The 26060-nt window shown below is 43.9% G+C and overlaps 1 protein-coding gene across 3 annotated transcripts in view; it reads left to right on the top strand.

The window, feature by feature from the left end:
• Window positions 1-26060, top strand: part of hspg2 (heparan sulfate proteoglycan 2) — a 96832-nt gene that overhangs the window by 63445 nt on the left and 7327 nt on the right. For all 3 annotated transcript variants that reach the window (XM_079359219.1, XM_079359218.1, XM_079359217.1), the window contains 45 exons: window positions 67-159; window positions 254-346; window positions 929-1159; window positions 1332-1445; window positions 1540-1667; window positions 2061-2147; window positions 2338-2396; window positions 3141-3305; window positions 3489-3599; window positions 4124-4224; window positions 4539-4719; window positions 6946-7005; window positions 8838-8960; window positions 9896-10048; window positions 10516-10676; window positions 10940-11017; window positions 12524-12659; window positions 13297-13448; window positions 13636-13780; window positions 14634-14777; window positions 15410-15544; window positions 15685-15866; window positions 16147-16342; window positions 16523-16702; window positions 16841-17101; window positions 17302-17464; window positions 18132-18229; window positions 18311-18577; window positions 18689-18801; window positions 19584-19731; window positions 19820-19936; window positions 20114-20131; window positions 21140-21224; window positions 21310-21454; window positions 21546-21648; window positions 21751-21860; window positions 21944-22052; window positions 22172-22270; window positions 22365-22586; window positions 22775-23019; window positions 23125-23296; window positions 23596-23718; window positions 24036-24092; window positions 25774-25849; window positions 25934-26012. In XM_079359219.1, coding sequence (XP_079215345.1) covers window positions 67-159; window positions 254-346; window positions 929-1159; window positions 1332-1445; window positions 1540-1667; window positions 2061-2147; window positions 2338-2396; window positions 3141-3305; window positions 3489-3599; window positions 4124-4224; window positions 4539-4719; window positions 6946-7005; window positions 8838-8960; window positions 9896-10048; window positions 10516-10676; window positions 10940-11017; window positions 12524-12659; window positions 13297-13448; window positions 13636-13780; window positions 14634-14777; window positions 15410-15544; window positions 15685-15866; window positions 16147-16342; window positions 16523-16702; window positions 16841-17101; window positions 17302-17464; window positions 18132-18229; window positions 18311-18577; window positions 18689-18801; window positions 19584-19731; window positions 19820-19936; window positions 20114-20131; window positions 21140-21224; window positions 21310-21454; window positions 21546-21648; window positions 21751-21860; window positions 21944-22052; window positions 22172-22270; window positions 22365-22586; window positions 22775-23019; window positions 23125-23296; window positions 23596-23718; window positions 24036-24092; window positions 25774-25849; window positions 25934-26012 — 6018 coding nt within the window. The remainder of the gene's footprint in view (window positions 1-66; window positions 160-253; window positions 347-928; window positions 1160-1331; window positions 1446-1539; window positions 1668-2060; window positions 2148-2337; window positions 2397-3140; window positions 3306-3488; window positions 3600-4123; window positions 4225-4538; window positions 4720-6945; window positions 7006-8837; window positions 8961-9895; window positions 10049-10515; window positions 10677-10939; window positions 11018-12523; window positions 12660-13296; window positions 13449-13635; window positions 13781-14633; window positions 14778-15409; window positions 15545-15684; window positions 15867-16146; window positions 16343-16522; window positions 16703-16840; window positions 17102-17301; window positions 17465-18131; window positions 18230-18310; window positions 18578-18688; window positions 18802-19583; window positions 19732-19819; window positions 19937-20113; window positions 20132-21139; window positions 21225-21309; window positions 21455-21545; window positions 21649-21750; window positions 21861-21943; window positions 22053-22171; window positions 22271-22364; window positions 22587-22774; window positions 23020-23124; window positions 23297-23595; window positions 23719-24035; window positions 24093-25773; window positions 25850-25933; window positions 26013-26060) is intronic.

The raw sequence follows: 26060 nt of genomic DNA, 5'->3' as shown, positions 1-26060 counted from the left end.
GATTCCTGCAGTTTCCTTTGACCTGGCAGGAGATCTAACGCCTGCCGTTTGCTCGCCGTGTTTTAGGTCGGCTCTTACGGCGGGAAGCTTAAATACACCATCTCCTACGTGGCCGGCACACGAGGAACGACGCTGGATGACGGTGACGTCCAGATTATTGTGAGTACGACTTGGATGCTGAGTCATTGTTTCGATCGTGAGGCGACAATGTGGCGTCGCCGTGGTTACTCACCTGTCCGTGTTGATCCTGCAGGGTAATGACATCACTCTGGTCGCCCGTCAGCCCTGGCAGAGGAGGCAGCAGGGCAGCAGAGAGACTCACCAGTTTGAGTTTGTCTTCAAAGAGGTGAGTGGGTCGTAGCTGCTGAAATCAAAGTCTGTCAGAGTGACTCCTGGAGAAGGGGAGATTATGTGTAGTCATCGCTTTCATCAACAATGAAAATGTGCTAATTAAACTACCTCAATTAAACATTGAAACACATGACCGTCTGTGAGGAACACAAGTACTTCTATTCAGACATTTAGGATGAACCACTTTGCCCTCAGGGTCACCAACATTCACCAAAAACACATTTTTATCCCCTTTTTGGATGTTTCACCTGCATCTTACAGTCTTTAAAAAGTTATTTTTCTCGATTGGTTTTTAAAACAATGAATCATGGATGTTTTGTTTTGGAGCTCTGCTCTTCTGTCAGACATCTTTTGGTGTCATTCAGAAGGTGTTGATTTTCATTAAACGAGTCCACATGCAGCATTAACACATCTAAAATGTGTCACACTGCGTTGGAGCTCACTTCCATCAGGTGGCATAAATATTGATCTGCTGAGGAAGACTGTGAGGTTTGAAGCTAATTAGTAGACTTTAAAAGACGAAGGATGAACCACAGTGCAGACAGTAAATCAGACAGAACATTTGATCTTATTGCAGGAAAACTGGCGTCGTCTTGATGGCATGCCCGCCACCCGAGAGCACCTGTTGATGGTTTTGGCTGATCTGGACGACATCCTGATCAGAGCTTCTTACTCCTCTGAGATGAGGTCCTCCAGTATCTATGACATCAGCATGGAGGTCGCCGTGCCGAACTACAGCGGTTTGGCCCAGGCCCTCGAGGTGGAGCAGTGCCGCTGCCCGCCTGGATACCAGGGACTCTCTTGTCAGGTAAATATACATCTTCAACAACTTGATCTGCTAGAGACCGTTTGTTTAAAGCAGTAGGTTTGTAAATGACACAAAACAGCATCAAACATCTGAGATTAATACTGATTGATACATTTTTTCAGGTAACTTTGCTTTGTTAAAATGCTAACTGATGAGCTGCTCTCTCTTTAAGGACTGTGCGTCTGGATACACTCGTACTGGAGGAGGTTTATACCTGGGTCACTGTGAGCTCTGTGAATGTAACGGCCACTCTGACTCCTGCCACCCTGAGACTGGCATCTGCACGGTACAAAAGATCAAAACCACTGTTATTAAACCTGGAGCTTTAACCCCCCTGTGAGACTGACAGATCTCTAAATATGACTTATTTCTCCACGCAGAGCTGCCTGCACAACACTCAGGGTGAGCTCTGTGAGCAGTGCGCTCAGGGCTTCTTCGGTGACCCCACCGTTGGCACTCCTGAGGACTGTCAGCCCTGCGCCTGCCCTCACACTGACCCAGACAACCAGTGAGTGCTGGCACAGATACTAACAACTCACCATCCGGCTCCATTTATAGCTCAAGACATCTGTGTGTCCGCTTCACTTGCTCTTGTCTCCTGTCATGTGAATCCTGCTGTTTGATTTCCACTATTAAGCTGTTTTCTGTCAAATCACTTGAAACATTGAGGATGCAATTCCCCTCTACAAGCTGCAGAAGTGTGGCGAAGAAGTAGAGGACACTTTTTTCAGAATTGCTCAGGAAACAATTTGAGTTAATTTTTTGGATTATTTGTATCCTTGAAATAACTTTAACATAAAATCCAGTAAATTCACAGAAAGACAGAAAAATCACAGTCATGTTCCATATTGAGCTTCTGCACCACAGCTGAGCATATCGTCCGTGTGTTTCCTGTACACAGATTCTCCCCGACCTGCGAGAGCCTCGGTAATGGAGGCTACCAGTGCACCGCCTGTCAGCCTGGATACACCGGACAGTACTGTGAACGGTAAACTCGCTCATCATCTTCTCTTGATGTAAAATAAAACTGCTGTGGAGATGGGTTTTTTTGAGACAATAAATTGCACCAAGTACAGTCAAGAAAGTTCAATTTTGACCCATTTATGAAACTAACCTTTATTAAAAGAAAGGTATTGCCTTAACTTGTCTTGCTTTGTGTGTGTTTTTTTGTGTGTCAGTTGTGCTCCTGGATATGTTGGAAATCCTCAAGAGAGGGAGAAGTGTCGCCCGTACGATGGTAAGACGACACTTCACTTCAGTAGAAATAGGACTGAACTGAAGATATCTTTAAAAAGCAAAGGTTTTGGGGTCGCCGGTGGCGCAGCGGCAGTGCGCGCGACCCCATGTATTGAGGCTCAGTCCTCGCGAGCGGGCGGCCCGGGTTCGCGTCCGGCCTGTGTGCCTATTTCCCGCATGTCTCTCCCCGCTCTCTCTCCCCCTTTCCGACTCTATCCACTGTCCTCCCTCTCAAATAAAGGCAAAAAGGCCAAAAATAAAACTTTAAAAAAAAATTTAAAAAAAGCAAAGGTTTTGATTATGTTCCTGAGAGGAAATAAAGTGTGTTTGCTTCAGAAATGTACTGAAGTGAATGCTGCGGTCAAGAATGTGAATGTGAGGTCAGAAATGCTGGTGTCTGGATTTGGATACCTTTGAAAGGAGACAGTGCTGCTGTTTAGCCCTGTTTTAAATCTTTATGCTAAGCTAAGGCCACAGTCAACTTTGTGTAGCTTCATATTAAGCTTATAGACACAACAGTGATATGGATCTTATAATGTAACTGAGTAACAATACGAACATAAACTGTTTAACGTCCAGCCGTTTCAGCTAATCCGTAACGATGATCTGAGTCCACGCAGTTTGGCTTTGAGAGACAAAAAAAACAAGCCTTGGATCATGACACAGCACTCTGATGCCGTTTGTTTTCATAGTCTCAGAGAGCATTCCTGATGAGTCTTTTGCTATGACCTTTTGGCCTTTGCAGCTGCAGCCTCCCTGGTGGTGAAGGTTTATCCAGAGAGGGTCCTGGCTCCCCAGGGTGGCCCCGTCACTCTCCGGTGTCAGGTCTCCGGCTCTCCTCCGCACTATTTCTACTGGTCCAGAGAGGATGGACGCCCCATCTCCGGCAGCGCGGACAGACGCAGACAAGGTGCGGCACATGGCACAAAACCACAAAACAGAGATAGATAGTTATGATGTCCATGAAAGCATGTTTCACACAGTCTATCCTAAAATGTATTTAAATCGATTTGAGTGTTTCTGACTTGGCTGATGTGAAAAGGCTGATATATTTCAAGTGAATATGACACATGTCGCTCGTCTGAATGTGCAGGAGCCGAGCTCTACTTCAACAGTGTGCAGTCGAGTGATGCCGGCGTCTACGTCTGTACCTGCAGGGATCAGCGCAGCACCAACAGGAGCCGGGCTGAAATTGTTGTCACAAGTGTGTATTCTCTCACTGCCACATTTGCAAACAGGGAAATTGTTTTTTTGTCCCCCCCCATATTGCTTGTTGCAGCACACTCGATAGGAAACATCTGGGGTTCACCACATGGGTTGTGTTATGTACAGTTTATTATGTAACACGTTGTGCTTCAGTGTGGATGCTGGTAGTGTTGTGCTTGCTCGTTGTTGGAGTTTTGGACAAGATGTGATCAGCTATGAAAACACAACTGTTGGATTAGAAACGATCTTGAAATATGATCAGGTTATTGGACATTTTAAAGGTCACAAATTATGCAAAATACACTTTACCGAGTTTTTCTCAGACTACTCTGGACCCTATACCCACCGCTCAGTCTTCACACCTTCATCATCAGTAAAGAAAGATGCTGGCACAAATCCAGCACGAACACTGTTCCACTGATGTTTGCCATTGTAAAAAAAAAAACGGTACCTGACTACATGTAAGACTTTGTGCTCAGGGCCAATCAGTGTGAGTGAACTTGCCTGTTTGCCTTTCATCAGGTGTTGTGTCCAAACCAATTGAGGTGACGATTGAGGAGCCGAAAGCCCAGACTATCAGGGTGGGATCAACTGTCAACTTCATCTGCACTGCAAAGAGCAAGGTAACTTCATTACCTTTTAATACTGGAAACAGACAGGCAACAAGACCATTTCTAAAAAGTCACTGCGCTGTCTTTTTGTTGTACACATGTAATAAATAGCATCGAACGTGTTAATTGTTTAGATCCAAACATAGATAGAGGTCTCAAATGTGTCATCTAAAGACTGTGGCAAGCTGGACACATGTTGATGCACGTCTCCAACACAACATATCATTTAGCCTTTATTTAAAAGAAAGTCCTGCAGCCTAACAATAACAACGTTATGCTCCCATGTTTTTGTTTGCACACATGATTTGTTTCCCTCTGCTCTGCAGTCTCCTGCTTACACCCTGGTCTGGACCAGGAAGGGCAACGGGAAGCTTCCCAACCGTGCCATGGACTTCAACGGCATCCTGACAATTCAGAACGTCCAGCCCGAGGACGCGGGCGTCTATGTCTGCACGGGCTCCAACATGTTCGCCATGGACGAGGGCAATGCCATCCTCTACGTGCCAGGTTCGTGATCCTCGGCGCCATATTCCATTACCCATCACCCCCTGCTGCACCTACCAGCTCTGGCTCCTGTCGTTTCCCTCCTCCGCTCTCTGGCTTGCAGTGGTGCATGCTTTTTTTTTTTTTTTTGGCTTACTGCATTTCCCATCATGCACTGAAAACACTCAATGAGCTTGCAGTGTCTAACTCTCCATGCTTTTTGCCCTCCGCTCTCAGACACCCTCACATCAGCCATGTTTGCATTTCCACAAATCCCGCTCTTCTTGCTGCCTTCTTAACCCTCGTATGTGTCCAATCACTGGCTTTTTCTGGACTTTATATGAAGAAATACAGCTTGTGGGGATTGGTTAAAACAAAAAATGTAAAGTATATGTTTTCCAAAATAACAAATCAGGACAAGAATGCAGTTTAAAATTCAACTAGTCATGGCGCCTCCACTATAATTAGACCTACTATGTGCTCTCCTGGGTCGATGGTTTGTGGTTCATGCTTTCGGCCAACACTCTACTGAAGCTACTGCAGTCATTTTTTTTCTTTCCTGAATTCATCGGTGGTGGTTTGGTTGCTTTTTCGATCCCTGGTAGTAGTGGCCAGTTTCTGCTCTTAGAGGTGTCCCTCGCAGGGTGTTGGATTCTGGTGTCTTTAACTTTGGGCCCCCTGGGGGAGGGGGGCCCTCTCTGCCTGAGCTGTAAGGTGTGATGATGATGATGATGAGGAATTTGGATGCCACAATTGGTGCTTTTTGACTCTGCGACTGACATTCAAAGAGGACGTCAGTGTACCTGAAAGGGAGAAGAACCTCATTCCCCCGTTTTTGAAAATGTTTTTTTCCCCTATCCCCAAATTGACAGTGTTTGTTCTGAAATGTCTGCCGGTGCTATAAGCCATGCAGTTGGTTAAACTTGTGGTTAAATTGACTGTCTTAAAGTGCTGTTATACTTGTATGATGTCATCATTCACTCCTTGTTTATATTAATTGTTACTGGTCTGAATTTTCAGCATCTCCCTCGAGACAGTAAAGACTAGAGAGGGAAATCCTTTTTTTAATGTAACGTTGTCAACAATCATCTAAAATCATATGTTACGGTCTTTTTTTTTTATTTCCATCTCGTCAATGTTGTTGGCACATTTTCTTTTCTTTCCCTTTTTTTTTTTTTTTGATTGACTGAATTATGTTAACCTGAACTGTTTCCATGAAATCAAAATGTACCAGAAATATTCCCCATTTCTTTGGCTGTGTTAGATCATTTTTGTTGAGGGAATTGGCCAAGTGTGTCTTTACATTTAAATACAATTTAAATTGTTTTTATAAGAAAATATTTTTATATATCTCACAACCTCAATTCATTCATTTTTTATCTGTTCATTCTTGTCTCCAATGTTATATGATCCGTAACTTCCCCCGAGGTGCTTCTGTAAAGACTTAACTCCTTTTTTATTGACATTGATATCGAACAAATACCACTCTGATGTAATGTATACATGTCACATTGTAATGTATTTATCTTAACTGTGAACATATTTTGTGTATAAGACAAAATTGATTAAATCGATGACAATTTCACCAAAGTTATATATGCTTATTTGTAAATGAGGCTTATTTACCTTTAATATCTCAAAGTCGGGGTAACCACAAGCAGTATGTCCGCTTCTTAACCCCTGAAATGAAACAAATGTTTCAATGTTCAAAACTGCTTCTTGCCACTAACCTGCATGTGTCACGTGTGACTCCTCCTCTTCATCTCATGCCATTGTCCTGATTCTGAGTGTGTCGTGTGACTTGATTTTTTTTTTTTTTACATTTAAAGCATAAGGAGCATTTTCTAGCAATGTTCTCGTGTGTGTGTGTTTCGGTTGGTTTTGAATGTTAAATAAGCATGAGCCTTCATACCAACACAGTGTTTCAGGTGAGTGCAAACATTTACAAAATGCATTGCTGTGAATAAAGTGGCACCAAATATCATGATCCAAAAATGATTGTGAAAATTAACAAAATGACTCATGGACTAGATTTGGAAGGGGAAAAGAGTCGGTGCCACTTTATTTAATGTTTGAGATGTTTTAGTGTGTTTAAAACCTGTGTGCTGCTTTTTTTTTAAAACCAATTGGACAAAATCCCCGGCGGCCTTCATTTAGCAATGGACAGGTAAACTGCTGTAACCCTGAAACCTGACCTATCAGTTTACCTGTCCCCCTCCCTTCCTTCCTCCCTCCCTCCAACAACTCCAGAGGCCTCACAGACTCAGATGTTTTACACAGCGTATGAAATGTTTGAAGGACACAGAAAGCGTAAGTCCGCATGGGCATGGTTTCCCGCTCTGCCGGGCTCCCTGGAGGGACCCGTCTATCTGTCTCTGTATCACGCATGCACTCATCTTCCGGCAGCATGGATATACTAGTGATCTGGTAACGCCCTTGTACAATCAAGCGAGCGGTGTGGCTGCAGAAACTCTCTCCACTCAGTCTACCACGAGACGGTTCAGAGCAGAGCCTGTTCTCCTAACAAGAACCTTAAGTTGAATTTAAACTCTTAACAAAGTGCATCATTTTAGTTGTCAATTCCCTCTTCCTCCTCAGAGTCGAATGCTTGGATTGTACATGAGCATTACCAGTGTCCACCCAGTTCTTTGGGTTCATCTTGGTCCATCACTGCAGAAAAAAAAAGTGCACTTTCATTCTTCTGGGCAGCTCCTCATGAATGTTGAGTCAAGTTCCCTTCACTGAAAAATATCCAACATGTACAAAATGATGTGTACAGTAGCCATCAGCCTTCAAAAAGGCTCAGGTGATAAACTGGCTACAATATTTAACAGAACTGGTAATTACCCAGAGACAATGTGGGAAATATTCATCCATATTAGACACATTATACACTTGTGATTCTGAATTTAACGACATCTGTCTAAAAAATTAAATGAATCCAAACTGGATTATAATATTGAGAATACATTCAACTTTAACCCTTGAAAGAAGCGTACCTCTCCACATTCAGACTCAAGAGACGCTCCAAAGTTCTTTTTCTTTCACTGTTCACTTGCACTCTTTCTCCCTTTCTCCTCTTTCTCTATCTTTAAAGTAGCCATCATCTGGTCTTCAAACATCATACTGTGCTTAATACATCCCATCACAACCTCTTTGCATCCTAGCTGAATGCGGGTTATAGACTCGTCCAGTAGGAGAAGTCTTGTTTCGGTGCATCGAACAGATGGAACAAAGCTAATCTGATATCTTTTGACGGAAGGCAAACAATGTTGTTGTGTATTTCCAAGGTTTATTTTTCATATAGAGTATAAGAAAGCATGCTCTCTCTTCCTCCCTCTCATATCCATCCATGGAGCTAGCTTCAGTTTAAATATCTCCAGTGTTAAAGACATCCAAAAGACCCAACTGTGAACAGCCGTGTGACTCATCCAAGGGGCAGCTAGAGCAGGAAAAAGCAGTTAGAAATTATGTTTTCTGTTAATCTGGTTGAGTAGACCCTTCGTCTTTATATCCCCTAATGCACTGATTCTACCACAGATCTTTGCAAACCCACAAAGGGGACTTCTTAACACCTCAACTTTAAGTTGATATGTCCCTCTTCAGTCCTAGATTTAACTGGTGTGTTAGACACTCGACCGACAATGAACCTTTTCTCTGTCCTGCGAGTGTCAATAAGGTCAGAGAGTCAGAGCTCTGCCCAGGCAACAACGGTCCCGAGAGGTTTTCAGGCTGCTTAGATAGCCTTGTATTCCTCCCTCTCTACTGAAAGAGGCCTTTCTGTTGCTCCGTCACCCTGGGATCATACCAGACTGAATATGAAGTCTAGCAGCTAGCCAAACTGGCGCAGACAGCAATGTGCCCAGAGGCCATGCCAAGACCTGCCTGCCACATCTCATTTGTTATTGTCTGCTCCGAGGATCCAAGGTGAGGGTGGGGGCATGCGCACAGGCCATCATTCTCTCTCTGCGTCATTGAATTGATCTTATTAGTCAAGTGAATTCCCACAGCTTCATATAGGGTCTCTGCACAAAGTTTCATATTCCACCCAGGCACATATAGAAAAAGGGTATACCGTCCTTTATTTCTTCTCTGGGAAGTCTCATATGGTCTGTGTTTGACTGGTCTGTTTCTCTCTGTAGCTGCAGAGGGGGCCCAACCTGTGGCCACCATCAGTCCCTCAGTGCTGAATGTCCAGCAGGGCCAGCGAGCAGAGTTTCGCTGCACGGTAACTGGAAACCCAACCCCGGCCATAGAATGGATCGGTATGACCAGTTACAAGTCCACATGTATAAAGTGTGATGAAGTCCTTGTTGGCTTATATCTGTTCACGTCATTTACAAAGTGACAATTTTCCTTTGCCGTCACACTTGCATAGGAAGCTCAAGGTGTCAATATTTTACTGTTATGGACAAGGGAACCTAACTTTTCATAACTTAAGCATTTTAATTGATCAGCAACATAACAGATAATAATGAAATCAAATGACGTTAAAAATACAATGACATGTTTTTACCCTTTAGCCACCATTAGACAACAGCTAAGATTAGCATTCATTAACCTCCTGGCAAACATTACTGTCTGATGACGTTACACAACATTAAGGCCCAACATGCTATCTTGTAATGTCAGCTAGGAAATGGTTGTTTTGCTCAAAGGATTTAGCTGGAGGTAAAAGCTATGTTATTCCTCTCACTAGGGCTGTTACTGTAAGTCTCACAAAGTCAAATTAGCATTCTAATCCTCCGATGAAAGTAGCATTAGCTTTTACAATTATTCAAGAAAACCTGTCCAACCATATTCAAACCGTTAAGTTAGATGGGAGTGATTTTATACCAACATTTGGTGGAATCGTAGCTCATATATTTCTTTGTTTAACTCTAAATTATGAGCCTCAGGATTTCTGCTATCCACACAGCTGGTTCATCAATGGTTATAAGTACACTGAGGGCAGTTTGTCAGAGTCCTTAGGCTTTTTTGCAAACTGCTAACCTGAACACAGCAGCACCGATTATGTGACAGCATTTTATCTTCCAACTCAGAGCAGAATGTGAGAGAAAAAATGGACGCCATGTGAATATGGCGACTTTTCAACTGCTCTAAAAGGCCTATTCCAACTGATTTTGGTATTCAGTAAATTGGACATTGAAAGGTTAAAACCAGCAGGGACAAACAGGATGTAACCCTGCGTCTCATACAGGAGGTCCAGGAAACAGAATGAGTCCCCGAGCTGTGGTGCGAGGTGGTGTTCTGACCTTCGCAGCAGTGGACCCAGCTGATGAGGGGGAGTACACCTGCAAGGCCCTGAACACACATGGAGAGCACACAGCGCGAGCTTCCCTCTATATTCAAAGTAAGATTTGTGTTTGTGCATGATGGTGTTGCGTATTGTGGGGACCTGAACCTGTTCAGACACCTGTGGAGTTTGGAGTCTTCTGTACGGGGCCACAATAATCCCACAATGTAAATCGTTATATTTCATCGTTCAGAATAGGAACGTTGTGGGGGTTAAGAATGTGCTGGTAATGATAGTTAAGAGTCATTGCAGTGTCCCCTGAATAAAGAAATGTTTGTTCAGGTCGAAAAACTGAATTATTATCTAAAAAAAAAAAAAAAAGGAAAATCATGTATCTTTGTTTAACACATTCAAACAGCATTTCAGCCATTGCTGCCCCAGACTATCATCCTTTTTAAAAGAATTGTTGTGTCACTTTAAATGGTCGTGAAATATCAGCAGTGAAGCTCAAGAAGTTTAAAATGGTTATCAGGGGTTTATTGCGGCTGTCAATGACTAGAATTATTTTTTATTTTATTTGCTAGAGTCTAATCCAGTAGGATTAGGCACCAAACCTCAAGTCCAAGTCAGTCCCCAAAACGTTAAAGTCCACGAGGGCGACACCTTGAGGTTGTACTGCAGAGCATCAGGATCTCCAACCCCGAAACTCACCTGGAAGAAAATCGGCGATCAGATACCTGCACAGGTGAGACACTCCCCTGCTGTCTTAGTGTCTTTAAAGACAACCTTATCATGGACGGATTTGTACAGTTTCTTTTTAAAGTCGTCTTCGTCTCCGTTTTGCACATCAAGGAGTTTCCAGTGACGATGGTATTTCATCAAAATGTGTCGTTTTTTTTTTCTTTTTTCAATGACTTGACCGTTTATTGACCATGTACCTCTCCCTTCTGTTTGTCTCCTCCCCCCTTTCTTTTTTTTTGATCCCACCCTGTTCTGACATTTGCTCAGGCCATTCCCTCTCACGGTTTCCATCAGTTTAAAAGCAACAGTCTCGATGTGTTACAGAGACGTATTGAGGAGCTTCAGGTCTGTCCATCTGTCCACTGTCTGTCTGTCTCGTAGTTCACACCAATTGTCCTTACTGACCTCGTCGTCACACATTGTCCACTAAGTGCATGATACTACACGTTGATTCACACTTTGTCAGCCGTGTTAAGTCACCGCAGCTGCTCACGTTGTCCCTTTTAGAGCTGAAGCAAAATCCATTTAAACCAACCAGCTGGGTCTCGTTGGTTTATTAGTGCATGACGTCCATGTTTATTTGTTGCGTTTAATTAATAAATTGTTCCATAGTCTTTTGTTTTGTGCTGTCTAAATCATACCATCCCTGACGTGTTTAGACTCCCAGCACCAAGTTGACCTCCATCATTCCACTGAGTGTATTAACAGCACTAAGTATACAGTAGGAACTGAAGGTATTTCAGACATATTTTGCTCCGTGCCAGGCTCACCCTGCTGCCCCCCTGCCCAGCGGGTTATTGTGTTTCGTCTGGTTTCTGCACAGCCCTCCTCGGCTGGCTGAGGGCTCGGGGGCCTGTTTAGTTCTGCCTCAGAGAGCCCCTGCGTTGTGTCAGCCTTTCCCAGGGGGAGCTGGGCTCTGCCGTGCGACCACGCAGAAATTCTGTATGCTCTAGCAAACGGCTTGCTTTGAAAACTTGTCAATGGGTTCAGACACACATTGAGCCCGGGCCCGCCTCAGCCACGACTCGGTTTAGCCCGCCTCACGGTTGAATGGGCCGCAGCTAAGCAGCTTTGTCCATGGATGCCCCGACACCCTCCGGATACAGTAATCCCTCCCCAGACCCTCCCCTCCCCTCTGAGGTGTTTCCAAACTTTATAAAAGCTCGTTTTCAGCCTTGCTGGGCGGCTGCCTGCCATGTGGAGTGGTGTACAAACAAGTCAAGTTGTTGTTTGTGAGCCAGAACATCATAACAGCTCCCCTAAATATGGATTTTGAAGCCGATGCAGGGTTTTGGTTCTTACTCAATATTTGCTTCAGGGAGATTCTGACTCTTCGGGATTTGACTATAATTCCCCCCTTGATTATTACTTTGATTTGTCATGTTTATTTGATCAAATAAATGTCACAATATGTCGATACTAACCCCTCTCATCAACAATCAAAAATCATTCATCTAATTAGTAAAGGAAAGATCATAGTGCTGTACATCTAATTATCACTAATACAGCGGTCATTGTAGAAATACTGGCACTGCTTTCACGTGCAAACAAAGTGTCACGGAGATCATGAAAATTCACTTTCAGACTTAATAGTAGCAATAACAGCTCTTGTCTTGTCCTTAAAATCAACGCTGTAGTGCTTTTGTGTCGCTGTTAGTTAGACATGTTGTGATGTCGGCAACGTCATGTTTGTGTTCTTAAAGGGACGTGAGACAAGTAAGTGACGTGCTTTGTCCACAGCATACAGTTTATATGTGCTTACATGGTGCAAATAGTCCATCTGATGTGTAACACACACAGTGTTGTTAATCACGGGAGGGTTTCTGATGGTATCGATGTGTCTTCATCCAGGCCCGTATGGACCGCACAGACATCGGCACTCTGCTCATCCCAAACATCAAGATGTCCGAGTCGGGCACTTACGTGTGTGAGGGCAGCAACAGCATCGGCTCCAGCAGTTCTCCCATCGAAGTCACCGTGATCAAAGGTACGACATCTTCACAGATGAGAAGAGTCAGCGTAGTTCGAAGGTTGTTTACGAGGTTGCATTATCGAGTTTGATTTAGACGTGTCACCTATCCCACTCCCCGCTGCTAACCATCTTAAAATGAAACACTAAAATACTGCTTTGAAAGGTCGAGTAAATAGCAAAATTCCTTTCAACAGGGAGAACGGCGTTTCACCCGCTTGGCCACTGATTGCTCGTTTACTGCAGGATGTCACTTCAGCAGCAGGCTGAGGTCATCCAGTGAGACGGCTTTGTGTCACGAGTTCACACACAGAAGCCTGTTATCCAATCTCTGTAGTGTTTAAGAGTCAAATCACACTAAACCAAATTGCTTTATATTGTTGCTTTTAAGGTTATTTGACATCTCGGGAGCACAATAACCGCTCTGTTACAAAAACCATGACTAAAACTAAAACTAATATCAGAATATAAACTGACCATAGTCCTTGGGTTTAAAATAAATACAAATATTGTACGCCCTGCACGGTCATACGATTCTGAATGTCAGACAGAATTCTTTACACCACGTTGTGTGTGTGTGTGTGTGTGTGTGTGTGTGTGTGTGTGTGTGTGTGTGTGTGTGCGTGTGCGTGTGTGTGTGTTGGTGTCTTTGCAGCAGACTACAGCTCCTCGGTGGTCAGCATCCAGCCGTCGATCGCTGACGTCCAGGAGGGTCAGAATCTGGAGCTCAACTGTTTTGCTCCTGGAAACCCTCCTCCTAAAGTCACATGGACCAGAGCCAGCGGGCGTCTCTCCTCCAATCACGAGGTACACACAAAAATATAGAGAAATATTTTTAGAATTAAACCCCATATTCAAGTTCAGATATGTCTGCCATCATGTGAATATTGGCATGGTTAAGAGTTATTCACCAGCTGGAGGAGCAGTTGGGGGCCTTGTTAGTGAGCGATATGAAAAGTTTTCTTGTCAGCAAAACCAAAATGTACGTGTGCAGGTTCTGGGCAGCCAGCTGCGTATCCTGTCAGCCTCTCCTGAGGACTCAGGGGAGTACATCTGTCGGGTGCAGGGTAACCTTGGAAACCCAGGATCTCACGTCCATCAGGCCTCCGTCTCTGTTTCCGTCACGTCATCTTCCTCACGTAAGTCCGACTACACGTTGGGCCTCTCACAGGCGGCGTGGAACGAAGGGCTCGAAAATGAGCTTCTGACTTTTACATTACTACATTCACACACTGATGGCAGAGGATACTGTACAGAGGGACTGTTAGTACTAATCTCCTTCACACACACACACACACACACACACACACACACACACACACACAGCTGGCTTTGCCACTGAGAGTATTTCAGGGTTCTGTGTTTTTTCCCAGTAAACTTTAACATGTGAAATACTGGAGCTGTGGAATCGAACCACAAACCTCCCAACTGAAAGACAACCGACTCTCCCACTGAGTCGGTGTAGTGAATTCAATCACCTTCAGATAGATTTGATGGAGTTACGGTTGGAAGAAATTAGTCTTTCCAAAAAACCCCATTTCACTTCCTTGTTCTTCATATCTGACCGTTCTGATTGGACTTGACAGTCGTGACTTTCTCATTAAGGAAATGTGAGCTGAAGACGGCATCGGTGACAGTCTGGGGAAAAAACACATTGAGGGCCGGGGCGTTACATGTCAGGGGCCGGGTGTTGTTCTCACAAAAAACGAACAGTGCCTCACTTCATGAATTCACTTTCCAGTGGTATTTTCCAGTGCAGCCCAGTGTGACCTCAGATTAAATGATTTCCCTTTCTACCATCCCATGATCTCATCTTTTACTCACTCCGTCCTGGACCTTCACTCATATTTGAGTTCTTTAACTCCTGCCAGTGAAGCCCAAAGCCACGTTGAACAGTGATTTGTCGGTTGTAGTTCTTGTGAGTTGTAAGCCAGCAAAATGAAGTGACATTTTGAAGCAATCATGTGGAGCTGTGCTCTCTCTCTGCCGCAGGTCTCCAGAGTCCAATCATTGCTGTGGAGCCTCACAGTGCTGCGGTGCGCGTGGGGGAGACGGCCAGCTTCAGGTGCAGGGTGTACAGCGGAGCCCAGCCGATCAGACTGGAGTGGAAACTGGCCAACAACCAGCCGCTGCCAGGTACTAACCACAGACACGCACACACGCGCGCACACGCGTTTGAATAAACCTGTTTAATGAGGTCTGATTTTATGAAGTCATTATTTACAAGCAATTACAGCCACAGTCCACCCATGAATAACTGCTCTGTTGCTCCATTTAATGACTAATTTAGAACTCTGTTTTTCTTGTCTCTCGACTCAAACCGACATTTTTACTTTCTAAAATGATTACAGGTCATTCATCTTAAGAAGAACCAATGACATGACAGGACTCAAATAAACATGAACCTGTTGTTTCCAATCTCCGTTCAGTAACTTCTCTTACACCTTTCTGATTTAACTTTAACGAGTGAGCAACTTGTTTTTTTTTTTTATATTCAAGCAAGACAGAATAAGTGAGGACTTAGTATGGAATAAGATCAAATATCATAAAAGCCACAGGTACGGTTCATCACTCTCCAGACCAGACTACTGCAACAGTCTCATCTACGATTCATCAGCTAAAAACACAAAAGAAGCTGCTCCAAAAGCTGTGACAACCGTTAGGACTTTACAAAGGTTCATAAAGCTTCCTGCAGAACTGAAGAACTAATGATGCAACATGTTCAACGCTGACGAAGTGCTTAGGCTGTTCTATTTTTTCTCTTGCAGATAATGTTAAAGTGGGTCCTGATGGCTCTGTTATCACCATTACCAGCACTCGCCCAATGAACCATGGCGCCTACCGCTGTGTGGCCAGCAACCCATTTGGCATCACCCACACTATCGTGTCTTTGATCGTCAAAGGTAAGCGTACATTCATTTAGCCCCAAAAGCTTCTTTTCATATGAAGTCATGATTCAGCTGAAGATGATGTGAGTAAACAGTTCCCTCTAGTGGCTCATTGGATTCAGAACCGTATCAGGATTTGTTCTCTGTGTCTTCAGAGTCTCCTGTGGCCACCGTCACTCCTGTTGGGCCCGTGCGTGTCAGGGTGGGTGAACCCATTAACCTGGAATGCCAGGCGACAGGAGAGCCCCGCCCCTCTGTGTCATGGCACAGACTGGACAGCAACCGCAAGACCATGCTGAGCAGCCCGGTGCCCATGGAGTCCAACGCAGTCATGCAGGTACTGAAACATAAAATGCCATCATCGGTTACGTTATGCCTCCCACGCCATTCTTTGAGCCATTTTCTTTTCTCTGTTTTGACGGATGTATCCTCCCTTGTTTTAATCATAGTTATCAAATGATCAATTTATCATTAAATTAATTAGGACAATGCTCATGAATCAACCTATTCCTATTTGTGAGCTACTTCTCCGTTGCTATGTAAAGACTCATCTTTAGATCACAGTCTATGCTCTGTTCTGCTTGGTGAGGTGTATCCGTTTCTCTCTTCCTGTGCAGATACTCGTGGCTCGCCCAGAAGACAGCGGCACGTATGTCTGCACAGCTCGCAACAACGAGGGCAGCACTGAGACAAAGGTGGAGGTGGTGGTCGAAGGAGGCGCTCAGCAGCCCTCAGTGCCCAGAGCCTCGGTCCCCGAGCCGCTCATGGTCGTGGTGGAGGGACAGACTGCAACCATGCGCTGCGATGCTCACGGTAATGAATCTAAATGACACGCCTTGAATTCACCTGAAGCAGGTTCATGTCTTTTTTCGGCACACTAAAAATCGTTTTTGTGGTAACCTTCCCAGCCTTTTAAGCAAAAATAAATCATTCTTGTTTCTTACATTAGCTGAGCACCAAACATGTGCTTTGTCCTCCAAAATGCCTTTGTAGGTTTCCCGTCCCCGACGATCACCTGGTCCAAGCTGCGGTCTCCTCTGCCTTGGAGACACAAATTGGCGGACAATGCCCTGGTCCTTCCCGCTGTAGGCCGCCAAGACTCTGGAGAATACATCTGCAGGGCCACCAACAACATGGGCACCACTGAAGTAACCGTCATGCTAGACGTAGAGAGTGAGTGTGCTGGTTTTACAGCTCGCTGTCATTTGGTCTCACCTATTTCTCCCTCCTGCTTTAAAAGGATCCAAAACACAAAGTGCAAATTCCTCCTCTGCGTCTCTTTTTATCCGACTTTTTTTCTCTTGTCTCCAGCGCTCCCGTACGCCACCTCTCTGCCCGATGATGTCGCCGTGCGGGTCGGGGAGGTGATCAGGCTTCAGTGTCTGGCTCATGGCACTCCTCCTCTGACCTACACATGGACCAAGCTGGACGGAAGCCTTCCCCCGAGGGCCGAGGTCAGCGGAGGAGACCTTCAGATCAACCTGGCTACCGCCGAGGATGCTGGGAGCTACAAGTGTGTGGCCAGCAACAAAGTGGGCAACAGCGAAGTGGTGGCTAAAGTCACGGTCAGATGTAAGTTGGATGACGATGTAATACTTCATCAAGGTTTGACATGTTTTAAAGAGTGAAGATTGTCTTCTGTCGTCGAGGTGAAGCTGGTCAAACATCTACAATCTTTGAGTTTAGACGGACGTATGAAGATGTGTCACAGAGTGATATCTCTTTAAGCGACACATGACCTCCATCATGTCTCTTTCCTTCCCCCTCTGTAGCCCCATTGGCTGTGCGAGTGTCACCCCAGGTTGAAGTAAAGGCCCAGGGCAGTGCTGTGGAGTTCACCTGCTCAGCAGCAGGAGGAATAGAAACCAAGGTCGAGTGGCTGAAGGAGGGCGGAGCTCTGCCACCAAACCATCACGTCAAGGACGGAGTGCTCAGGTCAATTTTACATCACACGTTTTTGATACAGTTTTGAAGGCATTGGAATTCATTCTGTGCGTTTAAAGGATCAAACTGCCTTCATTTCATTCATGACTTTTTAATCTTAGCCGATTCTTAAGAGATTCTAACAATCTATTCTGGGATCTTTATCAATCCCCGAGAAGAAAAAAGAAAACACAAAAACAAGAACGAAAAACAAACAAAAAGTTAGCATTTCTCTTTGAGGAGCATTTTAGAAGTTTTTAAAAATCTAAATCATATAAAAAGGACTCCAAGTACTTTTTCTCAAACAGCTGGTTGCTGAAGATTTTAGGAAATGTGACTCAAGCAATTGTAAATATTGCACATAATGGAGACCATTTATAGCTTTCTACTTGGTGCTTTAGCAACTATTTAAAGCAGTAACTCTTTATAATAAACTTAAATGTCCTGAATGTTGTCCAGAGCAGGAGTAGCATTTTCAGCCTTAATGGACAGAAATGTAGCTCTTTGGTACTCAGGAACATTTACAATAGTTTTTTTTTTTTATTTGAGTTTGCTGCACATTTTTCTTTGTAGTATGAATTAAAAATGATTTTCCTATTTTTCACGGTAAAACGGTCCTTTAAGTAAAAATCCAAACCACGGCTTGCATTCATGTGTGGAACTGCATGCTTTCCTGCAGGATTGAGAACCTTGAGCAGAGCAATGAAGGCGTTTACATCTGCAGAGCCAGCGGGGTGTACGGTCAGGCCCAGGACTCTGCCAGGTTGACCATCCAAGGTCTGAAACACGTACTGCGCAGTGTGTACCCTTCTCCACTAAAACCCAAAATAACCGTTTTTTTGTCTCTTCTCTCTGCAGCCCTGCCAAAGGTGATGATCAACGTGCGTACTTCGGTGCAGACCGTGATGATCGGGAACTCTGTGGAGTTCGAGTGCCAGGCTGTCGGTGACCCGGAGCCCACGGTCAAATGGAGCAAAGTGGGTGGGTCCCTTCCTCCTCATATCATGGTGAAGGGAGGCATGCTGAAGATCGAGCAGGTGACGGAGGCTGATGCCGGGCAGTACCGCTGCACAGCCACCAACGACGTGGGCTCAGTACAGTCCCAGGTCGTCCTCAACGTCCAGTGTAAGTTCTCCAGAAAACATTTCATTTTTGTCTTGAATAAAATAAATAACTAACACAGTGTATTTAAATGATGTCTATTTAAGCGGTAACCACCTTTGTCTGTTTGAACAGCCCTTCCTCAAATCGCTGCACTGCCTGAAACTAAGGAGGTGACGGTTGGGTCGGATGCAGTCCTGCCCTGTGTGGCTTCAGGATACCCTGTACCTGATATTAAATGGGCCAAGGTAACCAGTGTATCAGTTTCAGCTCACAGCACTTGTTGTTAATATCCCTAGAGATCAGCGCTTCCTGGATTTAAGTGGGAACAGGGAAGACGCGAGTAGAGGAAAGAAGAGGGGAGGATTTGATGTATTATATGAATTATAAAAAATAAAAACATGTCACATTTGTCAAAAATAACTAAATTGAGGATTCTTATGGAGTCACAGTTTGTTTACATGATATAAACAGAGTCAGAAGGTACATTTAGGACATCTCTTAAAGCTACTGATACAAGCTGTTTTAACTGTATTGGCTCATGTATTCGACCAATCACAGACCACTGACCTCAGGATCAATCGCTGTTCATCCCTCACTCTTTAATGCTTTTTAAGTTAGTGGTTCTCAACTGGTCTCAGGATCCTCCATCGCCTCCTTAATGAGAAATCATGGCCCACATTTCTGATTTTAATCATGTAAAATAGTGCAGGTTGGACCTCAGATGGAACAAGATGTGACAGATCAAAGAAACGGAACATAAACAAAAAGCTTTTAAAAGTCCATCGTAGACTTCTTGCTATTCTATTCTATTCTTGCTCTTGTTTTAAGAGTGATGTCTGTTCCCATTTTTGCATAGGGAACATTAGAAATAGGGATAGACTGTTCTAAACCGATATAAAACAAATGTTTTCAAGTCTTCTTTTAATAACAACCGTCTAAACGCCTACCATCCTGTATGGAGTAACGCTTCGATGAAATGAGTTGTTTTTTGTTATGCTGACTTACTCTTGTGTCTGTTTCTGTCTAGTTGGATGGAGAGCTTCCTCCGAAGTGTTTCCAGGAAGTCAATGTGCTGACGGTTCCTGGGGTCACCCATGAGGATTCTGGGACGTACGTCTGCACCGCCTCCAACAAACAGGGAAAAGTGGAAGCCTTTACCACGCTTCAAGTTCATGGTTGGTCTGCAGAATGAGAGGAGTTTTTTTTTTTTTAAGCATGATTCGGTTTCTTTATTTACCTTTGACTCAATGTGCTTACTTTCAGAGAGAGTGATGCCGTATTTCACCCAGGAACCTTTGTCCTACCTGACCCTGCCAACCATCAAAAACGCTTACAAGTCTTTCAGCATCAAGATCAACTTCAGACCTGATAATGTAGATGGTAAGAAGTTAAACCTTACATTTCCTTGGAGAAATGTTCTTCTTTTTGACATCTTTTTTTGCACTGTGATGCTCTTCTGTTATTTGCCATATTTCCTCATATGTATAAATTTACCGCGTCTCTTGTCCCCCCCTCCCTCCCCTCCTCCCCTCCTCCTCTCACCTGCGTGGTGGGAAGGTCTCATATTGTACGCTGGTGAGTCTCAGTGCTTGAGAACCACAAAAAACTCAAGAGTGATGTCGGCTTCTTTTTTTTTCTCCAGCTCCATCAGACTTTCACATAATGCATCCAGGCTGATTTAAAAAGCTGTGTTCGAGATGCAGTATGGTGCATGACTGACCTCTGTGTTCATACAGGCTGAGTTCTGCAGTCATCAGCTCGGTCGACTTTTACATCCAATTGCATTTCATCAGCTTCTGCAATGCCTACAGAATACTCATTGTATGATTTCATTTTACAAATGAGCTCCAGATGAACACATTTAGTTTACAAGCACTTACGTTGTCGTCTTACAGATAAATGTTTAGAAAATGCTGGGGTTTATTTTTCCAAACCTACATGCTGTATGTTTCTTGCACAACTATTTGTGTTGCATCTTTTTCGCAGTCTCCTCTCTCTCGATCACTTCTTCTCACAGCCGTCAGGGTTTACATTGATTGAAGTGCAAGAGGGCATGTTTCCCAGAGTCCCATGAGCCTTTGTGGGCTCCTTCAGAGCATGTTTTTTCCCAGCATGTGGAGACCAAAAAAAAAAAAAAGCAATGACCATTAGTATGGCAGTCCAGTGATGCTCAGATAGAATGGCTTTGGTTGGCTTTAAAGTTGCCTCACCATAGCATGCTGCTTCATCATCCAGCTTGACCACGTGTATGAACGACTCTAGAAACAATATCCATCCTAACAAGTCATGTAAACGCCTCTGTTAGGTTAAAAAGAATCCAGTTTTCTGCAGTCACATCTCGCATCAGCAAGATCTGACTGCTATTTCAGTGACTGTTACAGAACGTAAAGTGTTATTATTTTGAAAGAAAACTGAAGAATAGAATATTTTCTGCCATTGGCTAAAGTAAATATTTGATGAACTTGATGTGTGTTTCAAATAGTGAAAGAAAAAACTACTTCATTCATTGACTTCTTGAGATGGATATTTTGTTGGGACTGCTCTTTTTTCTAGCCCTGATTTTATTCTTTGTCTCTTGCGAAGGCATGATCCTCTACAACGGCCAGAGAAGGACCACCGGTGCAGACTTCATCTCTCTGGGACTTGTTGGCGGTCGTTTAGAGTTCAGGTCAGATTTCAGACACCCTAAAGGTTCTTATTTATGACGAGAAGAAAAACATCCTGTTGATAAATCGTGTGTCATGATCCTTTAGGTTTGACGTCGGCTCCGGCATGGCATCCATTCGCGACCCCAACCCAATCAAACTTGGAGAGTTTCACACAGTTGAGCTGTCTCGAAACAGCACCCTGGGTTACATCATCGTCGACGGTGGGGAGCCAATCAACGGCAGCTCGCAGGTATTTCTGTCAACGTGAATCTAGCTCCTTTTTTGTGAAGGTGTTTTTGATTTATTGACGCGACCTAATTCGTCCCACGTTTTCTCTGCAGGGCAAGTTCCAGGGACTGGATCTAAATGAGGAGCTGCATGTGGGTGGTTACCCCAACTACACGAGTCTCGCCAAAACTGCCGGCATTAAGACTGGTTTTGTCGGTAATATATATCCCTGTTTATGCTTTGAACAGGAATGAAGGGGGGAGGGAAAATACCTTTCTTTTTGTGGCTTTTTTCTTATTTGAAATGACTGGTGTGCAGGCTGCATCCGTCAGCTGATCATCCAAGGTGAGGAAGTCATCTTCAAAGACCTCGACCGCAGCTCTACTGGAGTCACAAACTGCCCCACGTGCAAAGACCAACCATGCCAGGTCAGTAACAGCCTTCCGACTCTCTGTTTTTGCCATGTCAATCCTGTGTTTAATCCCATTATTTCTTCTACTTTGTTATTTAGAATGGAGGGCAGTGTGCAGACTCGGACGCCAGCTTGTATTCGTGCAGCTGCCCCAGAGGGTTCACAGGCAGCAACTGCCAGCATCACCCATCCCTGCACTGTCACTCAGGTACAATCTCCAACAGAGCACACGTGGATAAACTAAAGCACCTGGACTCACTTTGATAGAATGCAACAAAGCCATAATGGAAAAACTAGATGTTTGTGCGTTTGAACATGATCCCACAGATGCCTGCGGACCAGATGCCACTTGCATTAACCGCCCCAATGGCCTGGGCTATGACTGCCGCTGCCATCTTGGCAAGTTTGGAAACAAGTGCATGGATGGTAAGACAAGACTTCACTTCCAGATTTTCAAATGAAGATATGCAAAGAAGTAACTGAATTTAAATTCATTATCCTCTTGGTTGACTTCCACCAGGGGAGTTGGTGACCACTCCACTGTTTGATGGAGATGAGTCGTACATCGCCTATCCTCCCCTGACCAACATACACGATGACCTGCGGGTCGAGCTGGAGTTCAAGCCCCTGGAAAGAGACGGCCTCATGTTCTTCTGTGGGGGGAAGAAAATGAAAGTGGAGGACTTTGTGGCTGTCTCCATGGTGGATGGACATGTAGAGTTCAGATATGAACTGGGCACAGGTAAATTATCGACTTGAGTCAGAAAGGCCGCTATAAAAATGTAATGAATTTCTTTTTTCACAAGTTATCACAAAATATAAGCAAGATAATCTTGACTTGAGGTGCATTAGCCTGCTGTTTCCTCCCTTTTTCATTAATATATTTCAGGGACAGTAAAAAGCTATGTGGACCTCTCTCTCATTTTCCAGGCCAGGCCATCCTTCGCAGTCCAGAGCCGGTCTCTCTGGGCCAGTGGCACAGAGTTGTGGCAGAGCGAAACAAGAGGGCCGGCCACCTGAGTGTCGACCAAGGTCCTGTGGAGAGGAAGACATCTCCAGGAAAAGCCCAGGGACTGAATATCCACACAGCCATGTATCTGGGAGGGGTCCCCAACATGGATGTCCTGCCTAAGCCTGCAAATGTCAGCGAGATGTTTGAGGGATGTATAGGAGAGGTGAGTTCTCACTGTGATAAAGAAGAAACTCAAACAACAGCTGGTCAATCTTTTTGTATATTTGGTGGATTCACCATTGTATTTGTCTGCATGCCACCTACTTAGGTCTCCATCAACAACAAGAAGGTAGATCTGTCCTACAGCTTCACAGAAAGCAGATCTATCCGCAAGTGTGTGGACGACAGCCCATGTGACCGCCGGCCGTGCCTGAACGGTGGACACTGCATGTCGAGTGTTGAATATGAATATCAGTGCCTCTGTAAGGACGGATTTGAAGGTTAGTGCTCGAACATACAATCGGCTCTCAGCTCTTTCAAACGGTTACAACTTTAGTTTTCCTAAATGGCTCTTCATTGCAACGCAGTCAATACAAAATCTGGTCTTTAACTTCCTCCCCCTTTTCTTCTTTCCATTTATAACTTGCTCATTCAAAAGTATCTGAATAGTATTTGGTTAACTTGTTAAAAAACAGAACAAACATTGCACATGTTCAATGCATTGCCACGCTCTGCTTTTGTTGTGAACTTTACCGCTGACTCTTAGCCGCTTATCTTAAACTGTTGTGTGACCGTGCAGGTGAGCATTGTGAGGTGGTGAGAGACGTGTGCCAGAGCGACCTTCACTGCCAGAACGGTGGCAGCTGCATCGATGGCCAGTGCGTGTGCACACCCAACCACTCGGGCCTGAACTGTGAAGAAAGTAAGTGGACCAGCGTTATAATCGTCTATCATAAAAACGATGATTCTACTCAATTTTCTGTCAAGTCTGTCATTTCTCTTGCAGCTCCATTTGCAATTAGATAAGACAAAAATCCCTCCACCCACCTCTCTTATCTGCATCGTAATTGACAAAGATAGTAGTTGTAAAATATACATGCAGACCGTATGATTCACGTTCTCAACAGTTTTCAAATCCTTGTAAAATCACGGTTCCCTCTCCAAGCATTGGAGGGTTGACCCTAAATAAGTACGTATGTCTTACCCTTGCACTCTCATGGATATATCCTGCACACACAGGCCAGGTGTCCTCCTCCCCCGCAGCCCTGAGGAATTTGGAAGCTAGCGAGGCAAATGGTACAGTATCTCGATATTCAGTCTGCCTGACATGAACGTCACTAACAGGGGCCCGTCTGAGCTCGAAGGGCCCCACCGCGTCCCTTTCAAACTCAACCAGAACCGCCTGTTGCCTAACACATGTTCAAGCATAAAAACAAATCAAATATGTCTGTACTCAGCTGGTAAATGGGAGAGTCTTATCCCCAATGGAAAGTTGGGAGAGGGGAATTCTGCATTTTCTAAAAAGTAATAGGATGGTAGACTTACATTCCTGCCTGTTTTGGTACCTTAATAAAATGTAGAATTCCCTTTGTTTTTGTTTTTCTATATCGTCATGTCAATGCCTGTAATAAATGTACTCACAACATAAAGCCCTGTTATCATCACTCTCAAGAATGTTCATACTACACCAAGAAAATACACCAGCAATACACGTTTTTCTTTCTGTCCGAGCCAAAAAATGACCCGCTCTACTGTATTCATTTGGGCTGTTACTAACACCTTAAACTGGGCTCAGCGTGAAGGTTTTCGGGTGAGTTGGGATGTACTTCGAGCATTTTTTGTCCTTCATGTGGTATTTGTGCATGCCGAGTTTCCATGGTGAATTGAATTCAGTTCGATCTCTGTGAAATGCCAGAGAGGGTAGTGTGTGAGGAATGACAAATAACTTGTTCATGTCTTGGTGAGCACTGTTTTTTTTTTTTAAAAAGAAGTTTGCATCGTGAAGCCAAGTTTAGTTGCAGTAGCTACTTGCACATGTATTTTGGGGACATAGTTTGTGCAGCTAAGAACTGAGATATTTTATTTCTTATAGGCTTATGTGCTTACAAATCTGAGAAGAAATCAAACGATCCTGTGAAGCTAACATTTAAAACAAAAGAAATGGCCATAAAAGCGTAATACATGCTAGCAGAGGTTTTGCAGTTACAGTGCAGCCTATAGCCTACAGCTTATAGTGGCTAATGTAATGTTTGCATCTGCTACTCTACATTTAGTGTGACAGTTAACTTGTAGACCAAAAAGTAACTGAATTGAGTTCAGAAATGCTGAAAGTTATGTGCTACAATAGTACCAGCAAAAAAGGAGCTACAGTTAGCTTACTAATACAAAAAATATTAGTTTCCCGCTAATACCTAAAGTTAGCTAACATTAGCAAACATGAACTTCCAACAATTGATACCTTGGTTAGTAGGAATAGTATGTACTTTCTTCATGTGTAAACTAAACGTCTTAGTTTATACTAATGAAAGTAAATCATATTTAACCTATTAGCTTCAATATCTAAAATTTGCTAACATTAGCTGACAGTAGCTACCTTAAGATATCTAGATAGGTTCTCAGTCATCGGGGTCATGGTAAATCAAAGCTTGACCCTCAGGCAACCGAACTAGGTTTTAATTCTATAACCATTTTTTATTATTTTTAAATTCAACTTTTCAGTGGTAAGAGGAATAATATGAAATTTCTTCTTTTAAATACTAAAACTCTTTCTGCTTTGAACACCAACAAGAAGACACAAATCCTTTTCTATCTGATTTTTGTCGATGAATACCTCTGTCTCAAACCATCTAATGAAGTCTGACTTCTTTCTACCAAGCTATTGCCACTGGAGGGCGCCATTACAATGAGGATGAAAGTTCACAGCTGCCTTGACATCATTTAAAATCATTGTTGTATGCATTTGCTCTGTGTTTCATAGATTCTCCTTATCAGTATGCAGCTCATTTCCATAATGATGGATACATTGCCCTTCCTAGATCCATCTTTCCAAGGAGGTAACTGTCGTCATACTAACTGATGGAATATTTTGGGGGATTGAAAACATGACACATGGATACAATTATTTTTTTGTATTTTAGTGCCCATGACTCACCAGAGACCATTGAACTGGAGATCAACACTGACTCCTCTGAGGGCCTGATTTTATGGCAGGGAGTGGTAAGTCCCGGTCCAGTCCTGAGGCTAATCTAAAGAACTGGGCCTCAA

This window comes from Symphodus melops, assembly GCF_947650265.1.
Source record: "Symphodus melops genome assembly, chromosome: 13".
Taxonomy (NCBI): domain Eukaryota; kingdom Metazoa; phylum Chordata; class Actinopteri; order Labriformes; family Labridae; genus Symphodus; species Symphodus melops.
The sequence above is the reverse complement of the archived record's forward strand: the minus strand, read 5'-3'. Positions and strand labels throughout refer to the sequence as shown.